At 46.3% G+C, this 24840-nt stretch overlaps 1 protein-coding gene across 1 annotated transcript in view; it reads left to right on the top strand.

The window, feature by feature from the left end:
* Window positions 1-24292, top strand: part of znf609a (zinc finger protein 609a) — a 32078-nt gene extending 7786 nt beyond the window's left edge. The window contains 14 exon segments of the mRNA XM_063875002.1: window positions 7465-8304; window positions 14690-14918; window positions 15136-15223; window positions 15319-15697; window positions 15699-16568; window positions 17208-17261; window positions 17263-17394; window positions 18718-18837; window positions 18839-18940; window positions 18942-19226; window positions 22191-22530; window positions 22854-23180; window positions 23249-23327; window positions 23572-24292. Of these exon segments, the coding sequence (XP_063731072.1) occupies window positions 7585-8304; window positions 14690-14918; window positions 15136-15223; window positions 15319-15697; window positions 15699-16568; window positions 17208-17261; window positions 17263-17394; window positions 18718-18837; window positions 18839-18940; window positions 18942-19226; window positions 22191-22530; window positions 22854-23180; window positions 23249-23322 (3720 nt within the window). The 5' untranslated portion in view covers window positions 7465-7584 and the 3' untranslated portion in view covers window positions 23323-23327; window positions 23572-24292.
* The last annotated feature ends 548 nt before the right edge of the window (window positions 24293-24840 follow it).

Genomic DNA, 24840 nt, shown 5'->3' with positions numbered 1-24840 from the left:
TCTAAAGACCAACCGTTCTAGAGGCAAGCAAAGAGTTTTGTGTTTTCACTGGGTTACTGTCGGTGTGCGTGCGTGCGTGTCCGTGTGTGCGCACGTGCCTGGTGGAGTGTGTCATTGTCACGGAGTAATTAAGATCACCGGTGCACCTGAGAGGGCGAGAGTTTGGGGAACGTTAATATCTAATTAAATTTTAAATACGCACTAATAACACTAAACCCACCCCTTCTTAAATAACGATACGCACACATATACCATGTTGTCGGGAATCAATAACTGATTACTCCCCCACTCGGACTGTGCTTTTACTCTGGACGTAGGTGTTACGGCTCTATGTTTACCGTTATTTGAAACCTTTGTCCAGCGGTGTGGGTTTTTCCAGGGTGGCTTATTACCAATGTAATTATGAATAAGAAAGCACATTACAGGTATAAACTGTATTTAAATGAAAACACTCAAATAATTATAGAGGGATAGAAAGTGCATGAGCACAAGTGTGATAATGCATTTGGAAAACAAGCTGGTGTAGAATAAACTGACAAAAACGGGGGGCTAATCGGCTGTAAACAATGTCCTATGAGACTAAATTAAGCAATTACTACATACCGGCCAATACACATAACAATACAATCTCTATCTCCATATATATTCTCATCTATCCTAGTTTCCTATCTCTCTACTCGTCTATCCTCTGTTGAGAGGACCTTACGCGCGTACACTTTTAAAGTCTCGAAGTTCCTCGCCCCAGGCGGAAACGTCACAATCATCAACACACGAAACAACTTTACTCAAATACCATAACTATTCTGCCATCTAAATATCTATTTCCATTTTTATTTATATTTCATTTATTTTATGTCTATTCAAGAAATGTGGTGAAGCGAGGGGCGCGCCCCTATGGCCACCCCTACCTGCCTGCCATCGCTTCGTGTCCACACGTCCTATGCAATAGAAACCGCCCCCCCCCCCCCCCAGCGCAACTGAGCTTCATTAACAGAGCTGAGCAAAGTAACATACGCAAAATCACTTATCAAACGCAAACACTAACCTATTTATGACTCTTACCACCTCTTGGCAAGCAAGGAGTTTGTTTTCACTGGTTACTGTCGCGTGCGCGTACGCCCACTTATACCATTTGACGGGAATCAATGACCTGTTACTCACCACTCGGCACGCTTTTTTCTGGAGTAGCGTGGACGGACGCCTTCGTTGCTGCTCGCTTGGAGCGCTGGCCGACATTTGGCTTGTGGTTCCCTTTGGAGTTGATTGCTTACCCGCCATTTGCTAGGTTTGTTCTCTGTTGTTTTTATAGCAGCTATCGAGTGTAACCCCCTTTTCAAAGTGCTGATTCTGTGACTTTCCTTTTCATGCAAATGGGCTGAGGCTGGTCACGCCCCTTTGGAGCTGAGGCTGGTCACGCCCCTTTGGAGCTGCCGCTGGTCACGCCCCTTTGGAGTTGAGGCTGGCCACGCCTCTTTGGAGCATCATGATCTCTCCTCAGCTAAACGCTGCCGTGATTAAACCCCATATGATGTTCAAACCACATCCAGCATTATTTCTGAAACTCTTCTCAGAGTTCAGCTCTAGAACAGAGACATTATATTATATACAACGACTCGAGTCCCTCCTGCAGACACCCTGCACAGAGAGGTGCTGCAGAGGGGGTTCAGCTCGACTGTATATGGGGGACGATAGGGCGGGACGCTGTCAGGATTTCAACGTAAAGCCAGCCCACATTTTAGTTATGACGTCATATCCGAAGCAAATCTGGATCAGCTCGTTTGTCCCCCCCGTTTCTAGAGATGTGGGTAAGGAGGAAAAGAGAGAGGGTTGTATTTTCTGACACTTGGTGAGTCTCCTGACACGCCGGGGACATGTTTATGTGTGAAAGACAGCAAAAAGTGCATTCTGCATAATAGGGGACCTCTAAGTTATAAATAGTATTAATCAGTGTGTAGATCTTACCTTTTGGAGGGCATTACCTTAAAAACAGGCTACCTGGCTTTAACTTTATTTCAGTTGAATCAAACTCAGATTTAATATACACTTTGTACTCTGAGCAGCTGCCGTCCCTCTGGTCTCCTGCCAGATAAGAAGGAGCCCTCAGATGCTCGTGATGCTAAGCTTTATAGAACATTTTCTTTTCTGCTGAAAAAGGATGCGGGGGTCTCCGCTAATCTATGACGATGTCTGCAGGTGAAGGTTTCTTTTTCTATTGAAACCAAAGTCCGGCAGAGGTAGGACTTCCCAGCACTGCAGAGAGAGAGTAGATTCAGAGACTGGACTGAGGTGGTTTCACTTTCCTGGAGATCATGATACTCCTTAAGATGCGTTCAAGCTCTAATTAGTAAATATAAGTATCCTCATCATGATGTGTTCCCTTTAGAGACCTGATCAAATTCAGTTGTTTGAAGGTTGTGTTAGATTGTGGATATTTTAATATCCTTCGATTTGTCTTTTCCTAGTTTTGAAGATTTAATATTAGTGAAAGGATGTCGTTTTCTAAATTGAACACACTATTCTAGCCATATTATTTCTCAGCCGTTCTATCTACATCACAATCCATTATTTATAGTGAACTTCATTGTAGAAAATCTTTGAAAGCACCAACAACCAACCGTACAATATTCAAATTACCGTTATCGAGGTATTTGATCAGAATACAGTGATGTTGGATTCCATATTTCTGTCATATTCAAGGATACTAAAACCTGTTCAACTTTTAGCTCTAGACAGCTTAAGAGCTTCTAGAAATAGAACTTAAATATACCATCACTTATCGGCAAATCCTGTGAATCAAGGAGCACATTTCAATTCAGAATCTTAACGGCAAGGCCTGCAGCTCCGGATGCTTTCACTGTGTGTATCAGGGGTGTCTCCGTCTTTACCAACTACGTCACAAAGAGCTCAGACGTCACACACACACACACACTCTCTTTGACCCTGCGCTTCTCTCGGAGCATCTGCAAATAAATGATCCACCAACAGAGTTCAGAGGGAAGTCACTGCATCCCAAAGTGTTGTTTGTTTAATCATTCAGCAGAGCGGCACACTGCAGGAGTAAGAGCTCACTGCTTTATTCAGTTTGCTGTTTGTTTTCTGCAGAATTAACACCTGCACTTAAAGGGGCGCTATGTTGTCCCTTATTGTATTATATGATTCATGATATCAAGGTATTGAAACATTATGATCAATAATCCATGTTAATGTGTGTATTTAACAGACAGGAGCACCACTCTGAACATCCGGACTGTCAGTACGAAAGGGAATAAACCCATTTCTTAAATTCCTTTAGCATTATAGCTCTGCATCTGGATAAATGTGCTCCAGATGTTTCACACTGTTCCTCTTGAAAACATATTCCTTTACTTGAGTATGTTCAGTTTATGCTTCAAATAATTCAACCCCATGCACGAGGCTCCTTTTTTATTTATTTTGACTCCACTACCAGTTTTTTTCTAAAGGTGGATTACGAGGTGATACTTGAGAGCTGATCTTGTTTATAAGACGTCGGCGCTCCATAAAAACAAAGCTGTCTTAATAATAAACACGGATAACATTTAACCAGATCATTTCCAATTTTCTGGTCAGTTGAAATCATACCTGTTACCTGGTTTCAATTTCTCCTAATAATTTCAATTCAATATAAGTCTACATGCCTCGGTGGTTCTATATAAAGCCTTTTTCATCAATTGTTTTCAAGCTTAATAAAAACCACTGATAGTATTTAAATGGATCGTTTCCAATTCGTCCTCTAACGTGAATTCTCACCGGTCACGTTGAACAGAAAGGCCGGGTGCATCCCTGGTTCAGACCCTAGTATTTCTACTTTAACTAAAGTAAAGGCTCTGAGTTCTTCTTCCACCACTTATCAGTTGCTATCAACCCATATAGATTCTATTAAGGACTAAAATAATTACCAAATTGGAATCAATGAAGTATATTTTATCTTAAGACTCTTCCACTGTGTACTGTGCAGCCGCTCAGTGTTTCTGCTGATGCTCTGCAGTCTGACATCCCATCAGACAGTGAACGTCTCACCGGCTCTGTGGGAGAGTGGATTATGGGATTTACAGCGCACTGAAAATAAAGTTGGGATATTTCAGGGCCACAGAGAGGCTGGGGTCAACGGGAGGTTCACACCACCGACAGAAAGAGTTACTCATACTGGAAACTTCCCTCAGCCTTTTCTGCCTATTCTAACGATGTGATCACATGACTCCTTCTGATGTCACTGCAGATCTGCTGTGCGCTAGCTCGCTAATGTAGCTAACCTTCAGAAAGACTGACACACACTTCCAGTTCAGAGACAGACTCACTCTGAGGCAGAGACAGAGTCCAGCTTCACCCAGCGCTGTGTGCGTCTCTCTTTAGTGTCCCCTGGTCTCCAGCTGTGTGCGTCTCTCTTTAGTGTCCCCTGGTCTCCAGCTGTGTGCGTCTCTCTTTAGTGTCCCCTGGTCTCCAGCTGTGTGCGTCTCTCTTTAGTGTCCCCTGGTCTCCAGCTGTGTGCGTCTCTTTAGTGTACCCTGGTCTCCAGCTGTGTGCGTCTCTCTTTAGTGTCCCCTGGTCTCCAGCTGTGTGCGTCTCTCTTTAGTGTCCCCTGGTCTCCAGCTGTGTGCGTCTCTTTTTAGTGTCCCCTGGTCTCCAGCTGTGTACGTCTCTCTTGAGTGTCCCCTGGTCTCCAGCTGTGTGCGTCTCTCTTTAGTGTCCCCTGGTCTCCAGCTGTGTGCGTCTGTCTTTAGTGTCCCCTGGTCTCCAGCTGTGTGCGTCTCTCTTTAGTGTCCCCTGGTCTCCAGTTGTGTGCGTCTCTCTTTAGTGTCCCCTGGTCTCCAGCTGTGTGCGTCTCTCTTTACTGTCCCCTGGTCTCCAGCTGTGTGCGTCTCTCTTTAGTGTCCCCTGGTCTCCAGCTGTGTGCGTCTCTCTTTAGTGTCTCCTGGTCTCCAGTTGTGTGCGTCTCTCTTTAGTGTCCCCTGGTCTCCAGCTGTGTGCGTCTCTCTTTAGTGTCCCCTGGTTTCCGTTGTTTTGGAGCTTCTTGCAGCGTTTGGTTTCTGCAGCTTTTAGAAAACGCTGCTCATGTTTCCTCTGCTGAATGTTCTCTAGATGATTGTGTTGAAGAGCTGCTGCAGATGTTTCTGCAGATGTTTCTGCATGAGTTCTGATTTGAGTTTCTATATCTGCATCCTCTCTGAAGCTGCAGCACGATTCCCAATGGAAATATTTTAGTCTGCATAACACGTTAGCACTCGTCGGACACCATACTTTTGGCTCTCTGTTCATGTTCAGCCCTCCGACATGGTGGTCTAGACGTGATGCAGCTTTGGTTACACTCCAACATCTGACTTCTGCTATTAGAGCTGTTGGACTGCTGACCTTTGACCTTCAGAGAGAGTGGTGAGCAGCTCAAAGTGGAAATGCTTCTGATTGGTCGGACTGTGTTCTGTAGCTCCCTTTGTGGAGAAAAGTAACTAAGTAGATTAATGTAGTGCCTACTCCTTTTTTAATGTCAATACTTTTGTACTATTGATGAAGTAACATTTTGAATGCAGGACTTTTACTTTAACAAAGTATTACTCTGATACTTCTACTTTTACTCAAATACAAGATCTGAGTACTTCTACTTTTACTCGAGACCTGAGTACTTGTTCCTCCTCTGGTTTAGCAGCTGTCTGAAGCTGGCATGCCCCTGCCTCGCTGCTCTCCTGCTGCAGTGGGTCAGCAGCAGCGGTGTGTTCTGCGCCTGCTGATGGATGGAGCTTACAGCCTGCAGCGTCAGAACAAGCCGATCTGAGTTGTGGGAGCTTGCACGCCAAGTTTCCATCAGAGGTGATTTGTCTCAGCGTCTCGGGCTCATTTCCATATAAAGAGGCTCCTCTGCTCCGCCTTTAATTAAGGGTGGCATTACAGGCAGCTGAGCAGAACGTCTGAGCTGAGAGCAGCTCACCGTCTGCTGCTAATCCACTCAGTGTGTTTAACACTAGCAGCTCAGTGCTGCACCCACAGAGCCGGCTCAGTGTGGGACTCCCACATCAGTCCTGACTGTGCAGTATCAACAGCTTCCTCTGAGAGCGGATCCACAGATACATCCATCACAGGGCTGCTTTTCAACTCTACACTGGAAAATCATTTGTATGAAAAAAGGAAATCCTCTCCAAGTAGCTTTGATCTGATCACACTTTCATTGCCAACGAATGGTAAAGTCATCAATGATCCAGATTATTATCCCTGTTTTTGCATATTGGTTCATTGAGTTTTCTCAAGTAGTGTGTTTGATATGTTTTTACTGCATGTAAATGGTCTGCAAAGACTAAAATCCCTGTGTCCCTCCAGGGGGAGTTTTTCCTCCTTTAAAGGCGGCATTATATTCTTGTATTATCCCCATCATCAGACTATTCAAATAACACGTTGAATATTGTCATCTTTGTCTCCATAACGCACGTCGTGCAAATAAAAGAAGAAAATAATCCAATACGATTAATGAGGTGTGTGTGTGTGTGTGTGTGTGTGTGTGTGTGTGTGTGTGTGTGTGTGTGTGTGTGTGTGTGTGTGTGTGTGTGTGTGTGTGTGTGTGTGTGTGTGTGTGTGTGTGTGTGTGTGTGTGTGTGTTCTGTAAAGCTCCTTATCTGTCGTCAGTGTTAGCTCCGTCTTGTCGTTGTGCTTTGAAGCTTTTAAAGTCGAGAAATTAGCAGCAGGATTAGCCGCCCCCCCCCCCCCCCCTCCTGTCTGACCATCTGGCTGCTCAGGTGCAGGTGCAGGCGTCTGATTGGCCGGTGTAGCAGGCAGGGTGTTAGGTAACGCACCTGCAACGCTGGGGGAAGAACAGCCTGTGAGAAATGTGAAGCAAACACACAATCGGTATTAAACTACACAAAATAATATTTGTATGGTTTGAGTGCAGAGAGTAAAATCAGCACCTTAAATATGATGAACGCTTGTATCCATCCAAACATACCAGTGTGATTATTAAGATGGAAAGTAGTGGGTATACCATTTCAGAATAAGATCCATCAGTGGAAGCTAACATAGTAAACAACTGTTCACTGATATTACCTTTCAGCTAAGGTTGTACAGATGGATTCGTGTGGATGTGTCCTTAGGCAAGATACTGAACCCTGTGTGTGTGAGTGTTAGCTTCCCTAGAACCAGTGGTTCTGCCCTGCATGGATGAGGTGTGAGTGGGTGAATGATGACATGCAGTAAGTACAGCGCTGTGAGGAGACGTGAGGACTGGATAAAGCACTTTATCAGTACAGTCCATTTTATAAACAAAAATACAGTAATGCACCGAGTGTTCAAAGACTTACCTTTAACTGGTTATTAATATAAGATGAACCTTTACTGACCCCTGTAGGGACATTCAGGTGTTGTAGCAGCAACACAGATACAGGTAGTTCACGAGGGATAATGAAATGAACCAATAGTAATAATATGAATAGAAATGTTCAGTGTCTGACTGCTGTCTGTGTGCAGGAGGCGATGTGGGGAGCAGGGTGGCGGCGCCGGGTTCAGCCCTGAGGAGGCGTCCTGCGGCTGGGAGGAGCGCGGCCCTCCTCTGGCCCCCCCGCGGAGCTCCGGGACGCTCCTACTAAGATGTCCCTCAGCAGCGGCCCTGCAGGCGGGAAAGGTGTGGACTCCAACGCGGTGGACACGTACGACAGCGGCGATGAGTGGGATATCGGAGTGGGCAATCTGATCATCGACCTGGACGCAGACCTGGAGAAGGACAAACTGGAGATGTCGAGCAGCAAGGAGGGAGGGGGCATGGCGGCCCCCCCCAGTGCTGTTGCTGCTCTGCCCGATAACATAAAGTTTGTTAGCCCTGTCGCTGCGGCGCAGGGCAAAGAGAGCAAATCCAAATCAAAGCGAAGTAAAAACTCTAAGGAGAGTGGCAAGGCCCCGGGCCCCGACGCAGCCAAGAAGGAGGGTCAGGCTCGGGCCCTCGTGGACCCGCCCACCCAGAACTCCACCCCTACAAAGGGAACGGACAAGTCCAGTAAACCCTCCCGCACACCCCCCGCGGTGAAAAAGGACAAAGAGGGGGTGTCGGGGAAAGCTAAAAAGGAGAAAATGGAGGTGGTGGTGTCAGCAGTGGGGGTCACCGCCGAGAAGGAGGCCCCTGGCCTACCGCCGGGGGCCCCTCGCAGCGGCCCCTTCGAGGGCCAACAGATCCTCGATCTGGCTGCAGCCGAGCAGCTGGGGAACGTGACTGTGGACTCGGCAGGGATTGGACAGCCCGTCACCATGACCGCAGAGCAGGAGGAAGCGGACAGCGGGGAATGTCGAAGTCTGAAGAAAGTGGGCGGAGTCAAGGTACGATTTATTTTATGTATTCATATCGTTTCATAGCCCCTGTGTGTACATGTATGGTGCGTTCAGGCTCTTTTCGGTGAAATGAGTATTGGGTGAAGGTCAATGATCTTAATGATGTGTGGTTATTTTGATAATCGATTAATCTGTCGATTATTTTTACGATTATTCGATTTGTTTTCCATTATTTTGTTCAGAAAACTGTATTTCCAAATTGACAAAATCAATACACAAGACAACCCAAATGTAGGCGAGAAACTGCTCAATGTGTCGTAGTTCACTCCTTACCTTCAAGAAACTCATAGAAACTCACCTCTTAAACTTGTGTGACTGTTGTTACACCGATGTGACTCTATTTGTTCTCATTCTTTTTATGTACCTTTGTGAAGCAACTTTGAGCACCTGTAAAAGTGCTTATAAAATACACTTCTTCTTCTTCTTCTTCTTCTTCTTCTTCTTCTTCTTCTTCTTCTTATTCTTATTCTTATTCTTCTTCTTATTGTTGTTATTATTAATATTATTCTGATTATTAAATACAGCGTCTCAAACCAACCCACTTTCTGAAAATCTGGTTTCTGCAAACACTTTGAAATAACAGAATCAATAAATTGGTATAGTTAAATAAGTTAAAGTAAGTCGTTAGTCTGTTTAGTATTTTGCCGTGTAATAAGTGGGATAAAGTGGAGCGAGCCGGTCGGGAAAAAACAGCGTTGGTATTATTACATTGGTCTGGTGGGTTTTTTCAATGCCTTCTTCGCTGCACATTATCCCTTACTTGTCATGCAAAGTTGTGCAAACAGCCAGTGTGGTTTAAGGGGAAGTGCTCCGATGCTGTTGATGATTTTAGTCGGACCCAGAGCCGTACATAGATAGGCTCTCGTCGGACCGTGCTTATCTCCGCCATTTTTCAAATGTTTTATTTTTTTGAGTGACGTAGCCAGCTCCGCAAACAGAGAGTAGCAACATAGACCCAACGTCTTGTTACTGCCCTAACTCCATCCCAGCAGGATGTTAATGGAGACACAGTGATGAAGATTAAAACTGATCAAAAACAAGACAGCTTTTCAGCCTTTTACAAAAACGTTTCTCACGGTAGCATGTAGCTTCCTCTCTCACACCTCAGCATCAGTCCTGAGCCAGTGATTTAGAACGGGGGAGAGAAATGACTCCCTCCTTCACAGATGTCAGTCCAGCTAACCTGATGTTCCTTTCTCACATTCCTCTGAGCAGGGACACGGAGGGAAGAAGTCTTCAAGGGTCGATGAGGGAGTTGTGAATTTATTTTGGACGGAGGTCATAGAGAAAGTTATTTGGGTCTTTGATGGATTTTAGGGAGTTTTTGAAGGCATGTTAAGGGGTCTCTAGGTGTCCTTGTGCTTCTTATCTTCAGGGTCTTCTCTGTGAAGGCCTCCTCAAAGTGTGTGTGTGTGTGTGTGTGTGTTAACCAGCACTTTCCACAACTCCTGACAGAAGTGTGGTTCTTTATGTAGAGACGGAGCCAAACTGCCAAGACTGCAAGGATGTAGTGCAAGTTTTTTACAACATTTATTCAACCTCATACTGTTCTGTAGTGTTGATTTGATGACTAACATTTTGAGAATTTCATTCTGATAGTAGCCAAAGAAAACTCTCAAACCTTCATTTGCAGTTTCATCTTTGTCGCGTAGTGTATGACTAAAATGTCCAATATTTCATAATAAAACACCAAAAAATCTAATAAATATCAATGAGTCTGATGACACACAGCATTGCTTTAATACAATCACATTAATAATAGATCTTACTCAGAAAAACATGCAAAATCGCACACTAACCCTGGTGTGTAGGATTACTATCCTGTAGCAGCAATGTCTAGAGCACCACCGCTAAGCTAAATGCGGCTAATGTTGGGCTATAAAGGAACTACAGCACGGTCACATGACTTCACGTCACCACCGCTAAGCTAAAGGCGGCTAATGTTGGGCTATAAAGGAACTACCGCACGGTCACATGACTTCACGTCACCACCGCTAAGCTAAAGGAGGCTAATGTTGGGCTATAAAGGAACTACAGCACGGTCACATGACTTCACGTCACCACCGCTAAGCTAAAGGCGGCTAATGTTGGGCTATAAAGGAACTACAGCACGGTCACATGACTTCACGTCACCACCGCTAAGCTAAAGGAGGCTAATGTTGGGCTATAAAGGAACTACAGCATGGTCACATGACTTCACGTCTCCACCGCTAAGCTAAAGGAGGCTAATGTTGGGCTATAAAGGAACTACAGCACGGTCACATGACTTCAAGTGAAAACTGTTCATCTAAAGGAGGCTAAAGTTGTTAGTGATGATGTCTCATTTACTCTTGTTAGCAACTGTTGTTTTTTATTTAACCAGTGGGGTATTTACTGACATACTTTGTGTTAACCATAGACCATATTTCAGGGAGCAACCAAAAACACATTCATAAAACCATTGACTCCCGCACCAAGGGAGCAGGGATTGTTAACTTGCTTTTAAGGGTTTTATGACTCATTCCTGCAGGATTTTGTAAACTTTAACGTGCATGTTTTAAATGAAGACATAGTAATCTCTCCACAGCACCGTCAGTCACTCTTAGAGAACAACATGAAAGACTTTCATCTCTTGAAGCGGGGCCGCCTCACATAACCTCACTTCACATTTAACAAGCTTCAGCTCTAACACAGTTTGTGAACTGCTGATCTGTATCACTAATCCCTCACAGCAAGCGGGTAACCTTGAGAGGAATGTGGCTTTTTTTTGTAATGAATACCTCTGAGTGAATGAAGAGGAGCAGTCGGGAGGGGGGTCGGTGTTTCCCAGCCCATTCTGCTTCAAAACGAGGCTGAAACTCTGCAGCCAATAGCGGGGCAGTAAAACAGCCCCTCCCCCCTCTACGAGAGAGCGAGAGAGGGAGTTGGTGTCTCTTCAGGGGGTTTCCCAGCATATAAAGCGGCCATGTTTTTTATTCTTAGAGAGGGGAATGACCAGAGCTGAGGGGCTGTGTTTTTTTTTACCAAGATCACTGCTGTTAAACCAGTTTAGCAGGAGCGCCTGGACGCCATGTCCTCCAGTTCTGCAGTCAGAGCGTCTGCAGGAAGGACAAAGGCTTGCTGCTGTCGGCCTGTATCACTGAGGTAAAACATGCTCCCCCACAGGGAGGAAACGCTCTCAACACTCTCTCATTTCACTGATTGAAACTTGTTTTATAAAGTTTCTAGGGATGGGGGTGTTACCCTCTCTGCATATTGGTCGGTGGTGTTTCAATAAAGGCGAAACAAAAGAAAGCTCTTTATAAACCAAAGTTTCAAACCTGCCTGCCCTTTACAGAGGTTTAGAGTTGGGGAGATATATTACGTGTGACGTAGAGTTTGACGCAGTGACGTAGAGTTTGACGCAGTGATGTAGAGTTTGACGCAGTGATGTAGAGTTTAGAGTTTGATGCAGGGTTTTATGTAGTGACGTAGGGTTTGACGCAGTGATGTAGAGTTTGACGCAGTGACGTAGAGTTTGATGCAGGGTTTTATGTAGTGACGTAGGGTTTTATGTAGTGACGTAGGGTTTGACGTAGGCTTTTCTGTAGTGACGTAGGGTTTTATGTAGTGACGTAGGGTTTGACGTAGGGTTTTATGTAGTGACGTAGGGTTTTATGTAGTGACGTAGGGTTTTATGTAGTGACGTAGGGTTTTATGTAGTGACGTAGGGTTTGACGTAGGGTTTTTATGTAGTGACGTAGGGTTTTATGTAGTGACGTAGGGTTTTATGTAGTGGCGTAGAGTTTGACGCAGGGTTTTATATAGTGACGTAGGGTTATATATAGTGACGTAGGGTTTTATGTAGTGGGGTAGAGTTTGACGCAGTGACGTAGAGTTTTATGTAGTGGCGTAGGGTTTTATGTAGTGGCGTAGAGTTTGACGCAGGGTTTTATATAGTGACGTAGGGTTTTATGTAGTGGGGTAGAGTTTGACGCAGTGACGTAGGGTTTATGTAGTGGCGTAGAGTTTGACGCAGGGTTTTATGTAGTGACGTAGGGTTATATATAGTGACGTAGGGTTTTATGTAGTGGGGTAGAGTTTGACGCAGTGACGTAGAGTTTTATGTAGTGGCGTAGGGTTTTATGTAGTGGCGTAGAGTTTGACGCAGGGTTTTATATAGTGACGTAGGGTTTTATGTAGTGGGGTAGAGTTTGACGCAGTGACGTAGGGTTTTATGTAGTGGCGTAGAGTTTGACGCAGGGTTTTATATAGTGACGTAGGGTTTTATGTAGTGGGGTAGAGTTTGACGCAGTGACGTAGGGTTTTATGTAGTGACGTAGGGTTTTATGTAGTGACGTAGGGTTTTATGTAGTGGCGTAGAGTTTGACGCAGGGTTTTTATATAGTGACGTAGGGTTATATATAGTGACGTAGGGTTTTATGTAGTGGGGTAGAGTTTGACGCAGGGTTTTATGTAGTGACGTAGGGTTATATATAGTGACGTAGGGTTTTATGTAGTGGGGTAGAGTTTGACGCAGTGACGTAGGGTTTTATGTAGTGGCGTAGAGTTTGACGCAGGGTTTTATGTAGTGACGTAGGGTTATATATAGTGACGTAGGGTTTTATGTAGTGGGGTAGAGTTTGACGCAGTGACGTAGGGTTTTATGTAGTGACGTAGGGTTTTATGTAGTGACGTAGGGTTTTATGTAGTGGCGTAGAGTTTGACGCAGGGTTTTATATAGTGACGTAGGGTTATATATAGTGACGTAGGGTTTTATGTAGTGGGGTAGAGTTTGACGCAGGGTTTTATGTAGTGACGTAGGGTTATATATAGTGACGTAGGGTTTTATGTAGTGGGGTAGAGTTTGACGCAGTGACGTAGAGTTTTATGTAGTGGCGTAGAGTTTGACGCAGTGATGTAGAGTTTGACGTAGGGTTTTATGTAGTGACGTAGGGTTTGACGTAGGGTTATATATAGTGACGTAGGGTTTGACGTAGTGGGGTAGAGTTTGACGCAGGGTTTTATATAGTGACGTAGGGTTTTATGTAGTGACGTAGGGTTATATATAGTGACGTAGGGTTATATATAGTGACGTAGGGTTTTATGTAGTGGGGTAGAGTTTGACGCAGTGACGTAGAGTTTTATGTAGTGGCGTAGAGTTTGACGCAGTGATGTAGAGTTTGACGTAGGGTTTTATGTAGTGACGTAGGGTTTGACGTAGTGACGTAGGGTTTTATGTAGTGACGTAGGGTTTTATGTAGTGACGTAGGGTTTTATGTAGTGGCGTAGAGTTTGACGCAGTGACGTAGAGTTTGACGCAGTGACGTAGAGTTTGACGCAGTGACGTAGAGTTTGACGCAGTGACGTAGAGTTTGACGCAGGGTTTTATGTAGTGACGTAGCTTTAGAGTTCTGCACAGTGCGTTTGAGGTAATTTGAACTTGGTTCTGTGTTCCCGACCATGAAAGCAACACATGGCTGGAATGATGATCCTGTTCGGTGATTTCTACACCACCAGATGTTATTTTTATCCATGAACAGAACCATTTGTTCACAGATCTCTCCTGGGATTTCCAAGTTAACCACTAATCAGTGTTGCATTCACATGCTGCTTCATGTTGGCATTACATAAAACCCCGTGGAGAGACGGTGCACAAAAAGCTTCTGTCACTGGCTCAGAGTCGGAGAACTCTGCTGTAGTTAAATGTTAATAAAAGTTCATGTTTATGTAGTCAATGAAATGTAACGATCGGTTTGTCATTTAGTTAAAAGGAACAGACGTTCTGCCCGTTCTTCTCAATAGTGCTGCTTCTTTCTGCGTCATCCTCTCTCACTGCTTCTGATATATCGTACACTAAACTGTAATTGGAAAATATCCTCTAAGGGCTTCTTAGTCAGTGTCTTTATTTTCCAAGTGCTTCGATGCTGGAAAGATCTTAAATGTTTGGAAAAGTGCAGTGACATCACTGTAGAAATAAAGGCGAAGCTTCTTTTTGTGTCTTAACATTGTCACGACAGAAAAAAGAAATCCAAACAAAAGTTACTCTGAGAGTTTGTTGCTGCTGCTTTGCCTCTTGGTGTTTATTATCAGATCTAATCGAATGAAACACTTAATACCAACGCAGGACTCAATAACTAAAATGAAATTCAGTTAAAAGCCAAATAAGAAAGTGGGTCTTTTAGCTCTGGAAGGTATGAACGCTCTCTGCTGCCCTCAGGTGTTCATTTCATTAGCTTTTATCCAAAGCGACTACAACCATGAAGAAACAAACTCAAAGCAGGAACATTTCCTGTCTACAAACCCAACCAGATTCAGTGCGTCAGCTTCCCTCAAAGCCCAACCTCTGTAAGTGCTACGTACAGATATTTTGGTCATGTTGTTGGTTCAACCTCTGAATTCCTCCCTCTTCCAGATGGAGTCTCCGGTCTCCACGCCGGCTCCTCCTCCGCTCCACCCACTCGCTTCGGTCTCCGGCGTAGTCGACATCTCGTCCCCCTGCGAGCAGCTGATGGTCCGGACGCGCTCGGTGGCCGTGAACACAGCAGACGCGGCGCAAGCCACGGAGCCCGAGTGCCTGGGACCCTGCGAGCCGGGCACCAGCGTCAACCTGGAGGGCATCGTGTGGCAGGAGACGGAGGACGGTGAGACCAGACGTCTTTACATTATATTCATCAGTAATTAGCATATTGTGATTAGTCGCTTTGTCGCGTCAGCTGGAAAAACCCATCAGACTTTATGCGGGAACTTTGTCATTAAGCAAATTACATCTGGAGGGAAATCCAAAGAGTGGATGTGTGGCGATGTAAGTTAGGTTCTACTTTTTTGAGGTGTGTGTGTGTGTGTGTGTGTGTTCTCCAGGCATGCTGGTGGTGAACGTCACCTGGAGGAACAAGACGTACGTTGGGACACTGCTGGACTGCACCAGGCATGACTGGGCCCCCCCGAGGTACAGCAAAAGACCCCATTAAGTGTCACAGTCATGTATACCTTCTCAGCTGGTCGAGCGTCTGCAGACCCGTCCTCACTTCCCGTGTGTTGCAGGTTCTGCGAGTCTCCCAGCAGCGACGTGGAGATGCGCGGCGGGCGCGGGCGTGGGAAGCGGGTCCGACCCGGCAGCAACACGCCGCTCAACGACAACAGCAACTCCTCCGACAATAAGGGCAGCAGCAGCAGCAAGACGCGGGGGGGCGGTGGTGGGGTTGCGGCTAACGGCAAAGGCCGGCGGGGCAGCCAGACGGCCGGGGGGGGGGGCGCCGAGGCCAGCCCGTCCTCCAACAAGAGGAAGAGCAAACCTGCCTCTGACATGGAGCCTACCTCCAGCTCCGAGGACACTAAGGCCTCCAAACGCATGAGGACAAACTCCACCGGCGCCGCCCTCCCCCTCCCTGGAGGGAAACCAGAGTCCCTGCCCCCCCCCGCCGCTGGACTGCCCCTCCCCCGTCCTCATCGACTGCCCCCACCCCAACTGCAACAAGAAGTACAAGCACATGAACGGGCTGAAGTACCACCAGGCCCGGGCGCACAACGACCACGACGTGCAGGACGTGGACAGCGAGTACGGGGATGATGCCCCCCCCCACCCTGACCCCCCCGGCTCCTGCAACGGCGCCGCTATCTCCCCCGCCCGCTCCACGACTCCCAAGGGACGGGGGTTTGAGGCGGCCACGCCGTCGCCGGGCCGGCTGAAGGTGAGGAAGAAGGAGGCGGAGGACGGGGGCGAGGAGGCGGGGTGTCTGACCGACGAGGCCAGCAATGACGGGCTGGACGACCGGAAGGCCAGGAAGGCGGCGGTGACGGGGGGGGGCAAACCCGATAAAGTGACTCAGAAGGGCGTAAAGCTCGGGCGCCCCGCCGCCGCCCCCCCCTCGCCCTACGCCCCGCAGGCCGCCTCCCCCGCCTCCGTGGTCCAGCCCATCCCCAAGAGCTCACAGCCCAAAGCCCCCCCACCCGCCGACCCCGCCTCCAGCCCCACCCCCACTAAGGACAAGAAGAAGAAAAAGAAGAGGGAGGGGGGCAGGGAGGGGGAGAGTCCGAAGGGGAAGGGGGGGCCTCGGGAGGAGGACTCTCCGGACCCCTTGCTGAACGGCTCGGAGCAGCAGAGCCGGCTGGCCAGCATCAAGGCCGAGGCCGACAAGGTCTACAGCTTCTCCGACACGGCGCCCAGCCCCTCCCTCGGGGCCGCCGGCAGGGGGGAGGGGGGGCAGCTGAACGGGGCCGAAACCGGCAGCCCCGCCTACTCGGACATCTCCGACGCCGGAGAGGACGGGGAGGCGAGGACGGGGGAGGTGAAGGTCGGTCTCTTTCTGTTTTGGCACATTATGGTCTGCAGATCCGGGTCCTCAGACTCTGAGCTGCAGACAGACCATAAGAGTGAGGACCCGGAGCTGCAGGTCAGACCGGTACAGTGAGGGGTCCCAGCCCAGAGGACAGAGAGACAGGATGAACATCATCACCTCTTCTCTTTATATCTTTATATTCAGTCACTAAAACTTAAAAAGTGAATCTAAATCCCACAGAGACCCGGTGGGTCACCTTTTGGTAAAAACTGCCATTTCTGATCCTGGAAAATCTAAAAAGGGAACCAGCTTCCTCAATAACCCCAAAACCACTCCAGAATAAAAATCGGCCAAGAGATTATTCTTTTAGCTATTGCCCAACATACGCAACTTATTTTCCAGCAGTTTCTCTGAGCTGGAGACCCCTACTCTACATCTCCACAGGGCTCACAATGCGACCCGATGAGCTGCAGACGGTTCAGTGTCATCACTGATCATGATTTAGGGTTTTGTGATTCAAACTCTCTGTTTTCTTTCTAATTACCTTGCTAACTCTATCTTGACTCGTTGTTGTTGTTTGTGTGTTGTCTCTAAAGCGTGTCGCTGTGTTGTTGAAAGCGTCTCTAGAAATAAAGTTATCTTTATTATTCAAAGGTGAAGACGGAGCCCGACCAGGCGCCGCGAGAAGGAGCCAAGAAGGCCCTGTTCCCCCCCCCAGCCGCCCGGGAAGGACTACTACCCCAACTATGACTCCTATTACTCCCCCACGTATCCCAACCCTAGCCCCGCCGCACCCCCCCACATGGAGGGCGTCCAGGTGAAGAAGGAGGAGGAGCCTGAGGTGAGGGAGGAGCTGGTTTCACTTCACATCTATAGCTCATTCTATTTGACGGACTTGTATTTATTTTGGATGAACTCCTTGTGATGTGGTGTTCAGCGGAGGGGGGGTCCTGACAGTAAAGAAAGAAACTAAACAAAACAACAAACCCAAATAATAAGCAAAGCTATAAACATACCACCAGTGTTCTGTATGTGATAAACATCGAGAGCGTGTTCGATTCGCCTCAGAATAAGAAGACAAAGTTTAGTGTTGTATGTTTGGTGGTCAGTGATTCCCGTCTGAAGGACTCTCTGGGTACTGGGGTGGGGGGAACAGTATCGTGTGGAGCGCCTCCAAAGGTATGTGGGACTCTGGTTCACTGGGATAGGACAGACTGCTTATATTTTACAGCATTGTCCCCAGTAGAGGTAATTGTCCAGCAGTGGCTCAGTCAGTAGGGGCTTGGACTGGGAATCGTAAGGTCGCCGGTTCAAGTCCCCGAACAGACTTGAAAATATGGAAGGTGGACTGCTACTTGGAGAGGTCCCAGTTCACCTCCTAGGCCCTGCTGTGGTGCCCTTGAGCAAGGCACCGGACACCTCCAATCCCCCCCTCCCCATTGCTCCCCGGGCGCTGCACAATAGCTGCCCACTGCTCCTAGTACTAGGATGGGTTAAATGCAGAGGACCAATTTCACTGTGTGTGCTCTGCTGTGTGCATGCATGTGACTAATAAAGAGGGTTTCATCCTCCCATTCTATCATCTATCATACTCACCTGGTGCTCTCTGTATCCTCTGGTCGCAGCACTGTGATATACTGTTTGTGAAACCAGCCACAGAGAGAACACATATGGAGGTCGTTTGGTGCCGTTGTTTTACCCTGAAAATGTCAGAAATTGACTCATCATCCTCCAGAACCACTCCGAACTGTCCAAATCATCCAAGCCTGTTTGTACTAATGAGCTCATCTTGTGCAAACACACTGCAGTTTTTACCAGAAGCTGGCCGTGGTGGTTCTCCTGGTGGACCGATTCTGATGTTTTATAGGACACTGGATCATTTGTGTTGTGCAAATGATCCAGCACATGCAGGTTTCCTCTGAGCTGGAGACCCCCGCTATACATCTCTATCATTAAGCTGTGGGGTCTCTCCAGGTCCGGGGTCAGTAAAGGTCTCTGTGGCGCTGCAGATGTGTATCCTGCTTGTAGAGTGTCTTTGGGCATTAGGAAACAGCGCTATATAAACACCATGTGGTGTTGTTGTTGTTGTTGTTGTTGTTGTTGTTGTTGTTGTTGTTGTTGTTATATGTTTCTGTGAAATGACAATAAAGCCTTTGTTTTGGAGGTGGAGCCTCCGGAGGACAGGAAGGCGGAGCCTCAGCAGCCGTCCGTCATCCAGCCGCGTTCCAACATGTACGCCCAGCCGCTGTACTACAACCAGTACTACGTGCCCCCCTACTCCTACCCCCCCCGACCAGGCCTACCACGCCCACCTGCTGGCCTCCAACCCGGCCTACCGGCAGCAGCACGATGAGCGGCAGCGGCACGACAAGAAGGCCTCGCTACCCCCCCCCCCCGACCCTCTCCAGAGCCCCCAGCCTCACAGACCTGGGGGGCGCCAAGGGGGGGCCGAACCCTACCAAGCCCAAAGAGCCCCCCCCGCCCGCTGCCGAGTCCAAGTCGGTCATCATGTCGAAGGGCGAGGAGCAGAAGGGCCCTCCCGCTGCCGCCCAGCCGGAGGGCCTGAAGATGAAGCTGAGTGAAGCAGGGCATCATGGGAAAGAGGAGGCCGCCAAGCCGGGGGGGGAGCCGGGCAGGCCGGGGGGGGTGGAGCCTGCCATGTGGTACAGACAGGTAACTGTCTTTAACACCGCTGTAATCAAAGTCACTTTTTCCAAACCAGACTTTACTTCAGAGTTCGACCTTTTTTATTCTCAGAGATAGATTTGTTTCTCAGAGATAGATTTGTTTCTCAGAGTTAGATTTGTTTCTCAGAGATAGATTTGTTTCTGAGAGTTAGATTTGTTTCTCAGAGATAGATTTGTTTCTCAGAGATAGATTTGTTTCTGAGAGTTAGATTTGTTTCTCAGAGATAGATTTGTTTCTCAGAGATAGATTTGTTTCTCAGAGATAGATTTGTTTCTCAGAGATAGATTTGTTTCTCAGAGTTAGATTTGTTTCTCAGAGTTAGATTTGTTTCTGAGAGATAGATTTGTTTCTCAGAGTTAGATTTGTTTCTCAGAGATAGATTTGTTTCTGAGAGTTAGATTTGTTTCTCAGAGATAGATTTGTTTCTCAGAGATAGATTTGTTTCTCAGAGATAGATTTGTTTCTCAGAGATAGATTTGTTTCTGAGAGATAGATTTGTTTCTCAGAGATAGATTTGTTTCTGAGAGATAGATTTGTTTCTGAGAGTTAGATTTGTTTCTCAGAGATAGATTTGTTTCTGAGAGTTAGATTTGTTTCTCAGAGATAGATTTGTTTCTGAGAGATAGATTTGTTTCTGAGAGATAGATTTGTTTCTCAGAGTTAGATTTGTTTCTCAGAGTTAGATTTGTTTCTGAGAGATAGATTTGTTTCTGAGAGATAGATTTGTTTCTGAGAGTTAGATTTGTTTCTCAGAGATAGATTTGTTTCTGAGAGATAGATTTGTTTCTGAGAGATAGATTTGTTTCTCAGAGTTAGATTTGTTTCTCAGAGATAGATTTGTTTCTGAGAGATAGATTTGTTTCTCAGAGTTAGATTTGTTTCTCAGAGATAGATTTGTTTCTCAGAGATAGATTTGTTTCTCAGAGATAGATTTGTTTCTCAGAGATAGATTTGTTTCTCAGAGATAGATTTGTTTCTGAGAGATAGATTTGTTTCTGAGAGATAGATTTGTTTCTGAGAGTTAGATTTGTTTCTCAGAGATAGATTTGTTTCTGAGAGTTAGATTTGTTTCTCAGAGATAGATTTGTTTCTGAGAGTTAGATTTGTTTCTCAGAGATAGATTTGTTTCTCAGAGATAGATTTGTTTCTGAGAGATAGATTTGTTTCTCAGAGATAGATTTGTTTCTCAGAGATAGATTTGTTTCTCAGAGATAGATTTGTTTCTGAGAGTTAGATTTGTTTCTCAGAGTTAGATTTGTTTCTGAGAGATAGATTTGTTTCTGAGAGATAGATTTGTTTCTGAGAGTTAGATTTGTTTCTCAGAGTTAGATTTGTTTCTGAGAGATAGATTTGTTTCTCAGAGTTAGATTTGTTTCTGAGAGATAGATTTGTTTCTCAGAGTTAGATTTGTTTCTGAGAGATAGATTTGTTTCTGAGAGTTAGATTTGTTTCTGAGAGATAGATTTGTTTCTCAGAGTTAGATTTGTTTCTGAGAGATAGATTTGTTTCTCAGAGTTAGATTTGTTTCTGAGAGATAGATTTGTTTCTGAGAGATAGATTTGTTTCTCAGAGTTAGATTTGTTTCTGAGAGATAGATTTGTTTCTGAGAGTTAGATTTGTTTCTGAGAGATAGATTTGTTTCTGAGAGATAGATTTGTTTCTGAGAGATAGATTTGTTTCTGAGAGATAGATTTGTTTCTGAGAGATAGATTTGTTTCTCAGAGTTAGATTTGTTTCTCAGAGATAGATTTGTTTCTGAGAGATAGATTTGTTTCTCAGAGATAGATTTGTTTCTGAGAGTTAGATTTGTTTCTCAGAGATAGATTTGTTTCTGAGAGATAGATTTGTTTCTGAGAGATAGATTTGTTTCTCAGAGATAGATTTGTTTCTGAGAGTTAGATTTGTTTCTGAGAGATAGATTTGTTTCTCAGAGATAGATTTGTTTCTCAGAGATAGATTTGTTTCTGAGAGATAGATTTGTTTCTGAGAGATAGATTTGTTTCTCAGAGTTAGATTTGTTTCTGAGAGTTAGATTTGTTTCTCAGAGATAGATTTGTTTCTGAGAGTTAGATTTGTTTCTCAGAGATAGATTTGTTTCTGAGAGATAGATTTGTTTCTGAGAGTTAGATTTGTTTCTCAGAGATAGATTTGTTTCTGAGAGTTAGATTTGTTTCTGAGAGATAGATTTGTTTCTCAGAGTTAGATTTGTTTCTGAGAGTTAGATTTGTTTCTCAGAGATAGATTTGTTTCTGAGAGTTAGATTTGTTTCTCAGAGATAGATTTGTTTCTGAGAGATAGATTTGTTTCTGAGAGATAGATTTGTTTCTCAGAGATAGATTTGTTTCTCAGAGTTAGATTTGTTTCTGAGAGTTAGATTTGTTTCTCAGAGTTAGATTTGTTTCTCAGAGATAGATTTGTTTCTGAGAGTTAGATTTGTTTCTCAGAGATAGATTTGTTTCTGAGAGATAGATTTGTTTCTGAGAGATAGATTTGTTTCTGAGAGATAGATTTGTTTCTCAGAGATAGATTTGTTTCTCAGAGATAGATTTGTTTCTCAGAGATAGATTTGTTTCTCAGAGTTAGATTTGTTTCTCAGAGATAGATTTGTTTCTCAGAGTTAGATTTGTTTCTCAGAGTTAGATTTGTTTCTCAGAGTTAGATTTGTTTCTCAGAGATAGATTTGTTTCTCAGAGTTAGATTTGTTTCTCAGAGTTAGATTTGTTTCTCAGAGATAGATTTGTTTCTCAGAGTTCAGACTGGGCTCTGGCTTTAGACAGAGGGGGAAAGGGGAGCTGCAGCTCAGGCAGGATGAGAACAATATAGCATGGAGACATTTCCCAGGGGAGACACTACAGACTCTTTAAAAGGGACTATTGTCTTTCTTATGTCTCTTTTCTTCTTCCTCCTGTTCCTATTCCTCCCCTTCCTCCTCCCCCTCCTCTTCTTCAGGAGCCAGACTCTCGCCTCTGGCCGTACGTTTACCCCAACAAATACCCAGAAGCCCCGAAGCCTCAGGAGGAGGAGAGAGAGAGGAAGGGGAAGGACGAGCGACCGCGACCCAAAGAACAGAAGGAGGAGGTGAAGGAGGGAGGGGCGGAGGGTGAGCACCGAGGTGGAGGGAAGGAGGCGCGCCCCCCTCACATGCAGTTCTCCTCCCCCCTGCCCCAGCCCCAGCACCAGGGTTACCTGCCCTACATGCCTGGGCCCTACGCCTACAGCCACGGGTACGAGGGGGGGGGGCACCCCGGGTACCGAGGCATGCCCTCCGTCATGATGCAGAACTACCCCGGTGAGTTCAGGGTACAATGTTTACAGTAGTGCAACATCTTTGCTCCAAAGAGAGAAAAATATATCAAAATTCCAAATTGTTCCTGAATATTTTATACAAAATCCAAATATCTGCAAAGAAATGGATTTAAAAAAGGTCAAATATCTGCAAAGAAATGGATTTAAAAAAGGTCAAATATCTGCAAAGAAATGGATTTAAAAAAGGTCAAATATTTTCTTAAAGCTGATTAAAATGTGCAGAATGAACTCGATCAACATATCTGCAGCTGAAGCCCCATGTTCGCTGTGAGTGAACCAGATATCTGCTGCCTCCTCTCTCCTCAGGCTACCTGCCGGCCGGTTACTCCTTCCCTTCATACGGGGGGAAGGTGGCGGGAGGGGAGGAGGGGGAGAAACCCTCCCGATCCAGCCCCACGGTGAAGCCCCCCCCCGGAGAGGCCAAAGCTCTGGACCTGCTGCAGCAACACGCCAGCCAGTACAAGAGCAAGTCCCCCTCTATGCAGGACAACAAGCCCCCCCACGAGAGGGAGCGGGGGGGGGAGAGAGAGGGAGACAGGCCACGATCCTCCCCCTCACAACGCATGCTGCCCTCCCACCACCATCTGGGCTACCCCCTGCTGTCGGGGCAGTACGACCTGTCCTACGCATCAGGTGAGAGACCGGGGGCTCTGACCTCTGACCCAGAGAGAGGAGCCCCTTCTAACCCGACTCTCCCACAGGCCTCTCAGCGTCAGCCATCGTCGCCAGCCAGCAGGCGTCTGCCCCGTCCATGTACCCTCCCCCACGGAGGTGAGAGCGGTAAGAGATGCACACACACACACACACACACACACACACACACACACACACACACACACACACACACACACACACACACACACAGAGACACACAGTCTTCCTCCCTCTGCTGCAGCACCACCTAGTGGCCATCCTAGTGTACCTCCTCCTCTTCCTCTTCCTCTTCTTCCTTCCCTTCCTCCTTTTCTTTTTTTTTTGAGTCTGTCCTGCTTAGTTTTAACCTGCCCCCCCCCCCTGTCTGCAGGCACACCTGATTGGCCGCCTGGAGTCATGTGACTGGATCACATGAGGAAGCATTTGTGTTTCTGCATCAGTTCAATGGTGTTTGTGTACGTTTGATTTCTCTACCTGGACGTCTAGCACAACACCCCGCCCCCCCGACACACACACACACACGCCGCACCGCTGAGACTTCAGGGGGTCCAGATCTGCTGACTGCTGGTTCCAATGGTCTCTAATGGTTCTGGAGGTCCTGGTGGTCCTGATGGTTTTCTGTCTGGAGGACACAGATGTTGCAGCTGTGACGTACGGACGGGCGGGGGGGGGGGGGGTTGGACTTTTTTATTTTTATTTCCTCGTCACATTTCTGCGAGCGACCCCCGGACTTTACCTGCTCTGACCTCTGACCTCCACCTGGAAGTATCTCAGCTTGATGGGAAACAAAAACAAATACTGTGGGCGGAGGAGGATGGACCAATCAGAGCGCAGCCTCAGACTCCTCCTCCTCAGTGTGTAGCTGTACTGTAGTGTGTGTGTGTGTGTGTGTGTGTGTGTGTGTGTGTGTGCGCGCGTGCGTGTGTGTGTGTGTGTGTGTGTGTGTGTGTAAATACTGTACAGAGGAATTATTTTAAAGAGCCTGTTGGATGCTGTTGGATTTCCTACTCTTCTTCTTTTGTCTGGTAGCCTCTGCCTCTGTTTTTCTACTGTTGTTGATCTGATATTAAACCTGTAGCTGGTGAAACGGCGCCCGCCCTCTGAGTCCTCATTCCCCCCCCACCCCAACACAACAGGAAGTAACAAACTGACGTTTGTCAACAAGCTTGTTTTCCATCACAGAAATACTGAAATATTAAAAGATTGGGTTTTTTCTTTTTCTTTCTTTCTTTTATCCAACACGATATTCTGCTTTAATCTGTGTGATGACGAGTTTTATGCACCAGAGAAATACATTTAAAGAAACGAGTATTAAAATCTGCCTTTTTGTGAAAACCTCCTCTGACAGCACCTCACTGGCTTTGTGACGCCTTCGAATCCTGATGGACCGGTGGGTTTGCTCATGCATAACATTTCTTTATATTACTTATTTCTTAGTCCATTGTCTCTAGAAATAGCGAAATAGAGTCTAATGGACGGAGGCCGACAGGTGCCAACGTGCTGCAGCTTCAGAGAGGATGCAGATATAGAAACACAGATCAGAACTCATGCAGAAACATCTGCAGCATCTCTTCAACACATGCAGCATCTAGAGAACATTCAGCAGAGGAAACATGAGCAGTTTACTGAAAGCTGCAGA

Source organism: Eleginops maclovinus, chromosome 2 (assembly GCF_036324505.1).
Source record: "Eleginops maclovinus isolate JMC-PN-2008 ecotype Puerto Natales chromosome 2, JC_Emac_rtc_rv5, whole genome shotgun sequence".
NCBI lineage: Eukaryota > Metazoa > Chordata > Actinopteri > Perciformes > Eleginopidae > Eleginops > Eleginops maclovinus.
This window is presented reverse-complemented; position numbering and strand designations above follow the sequence as displayed.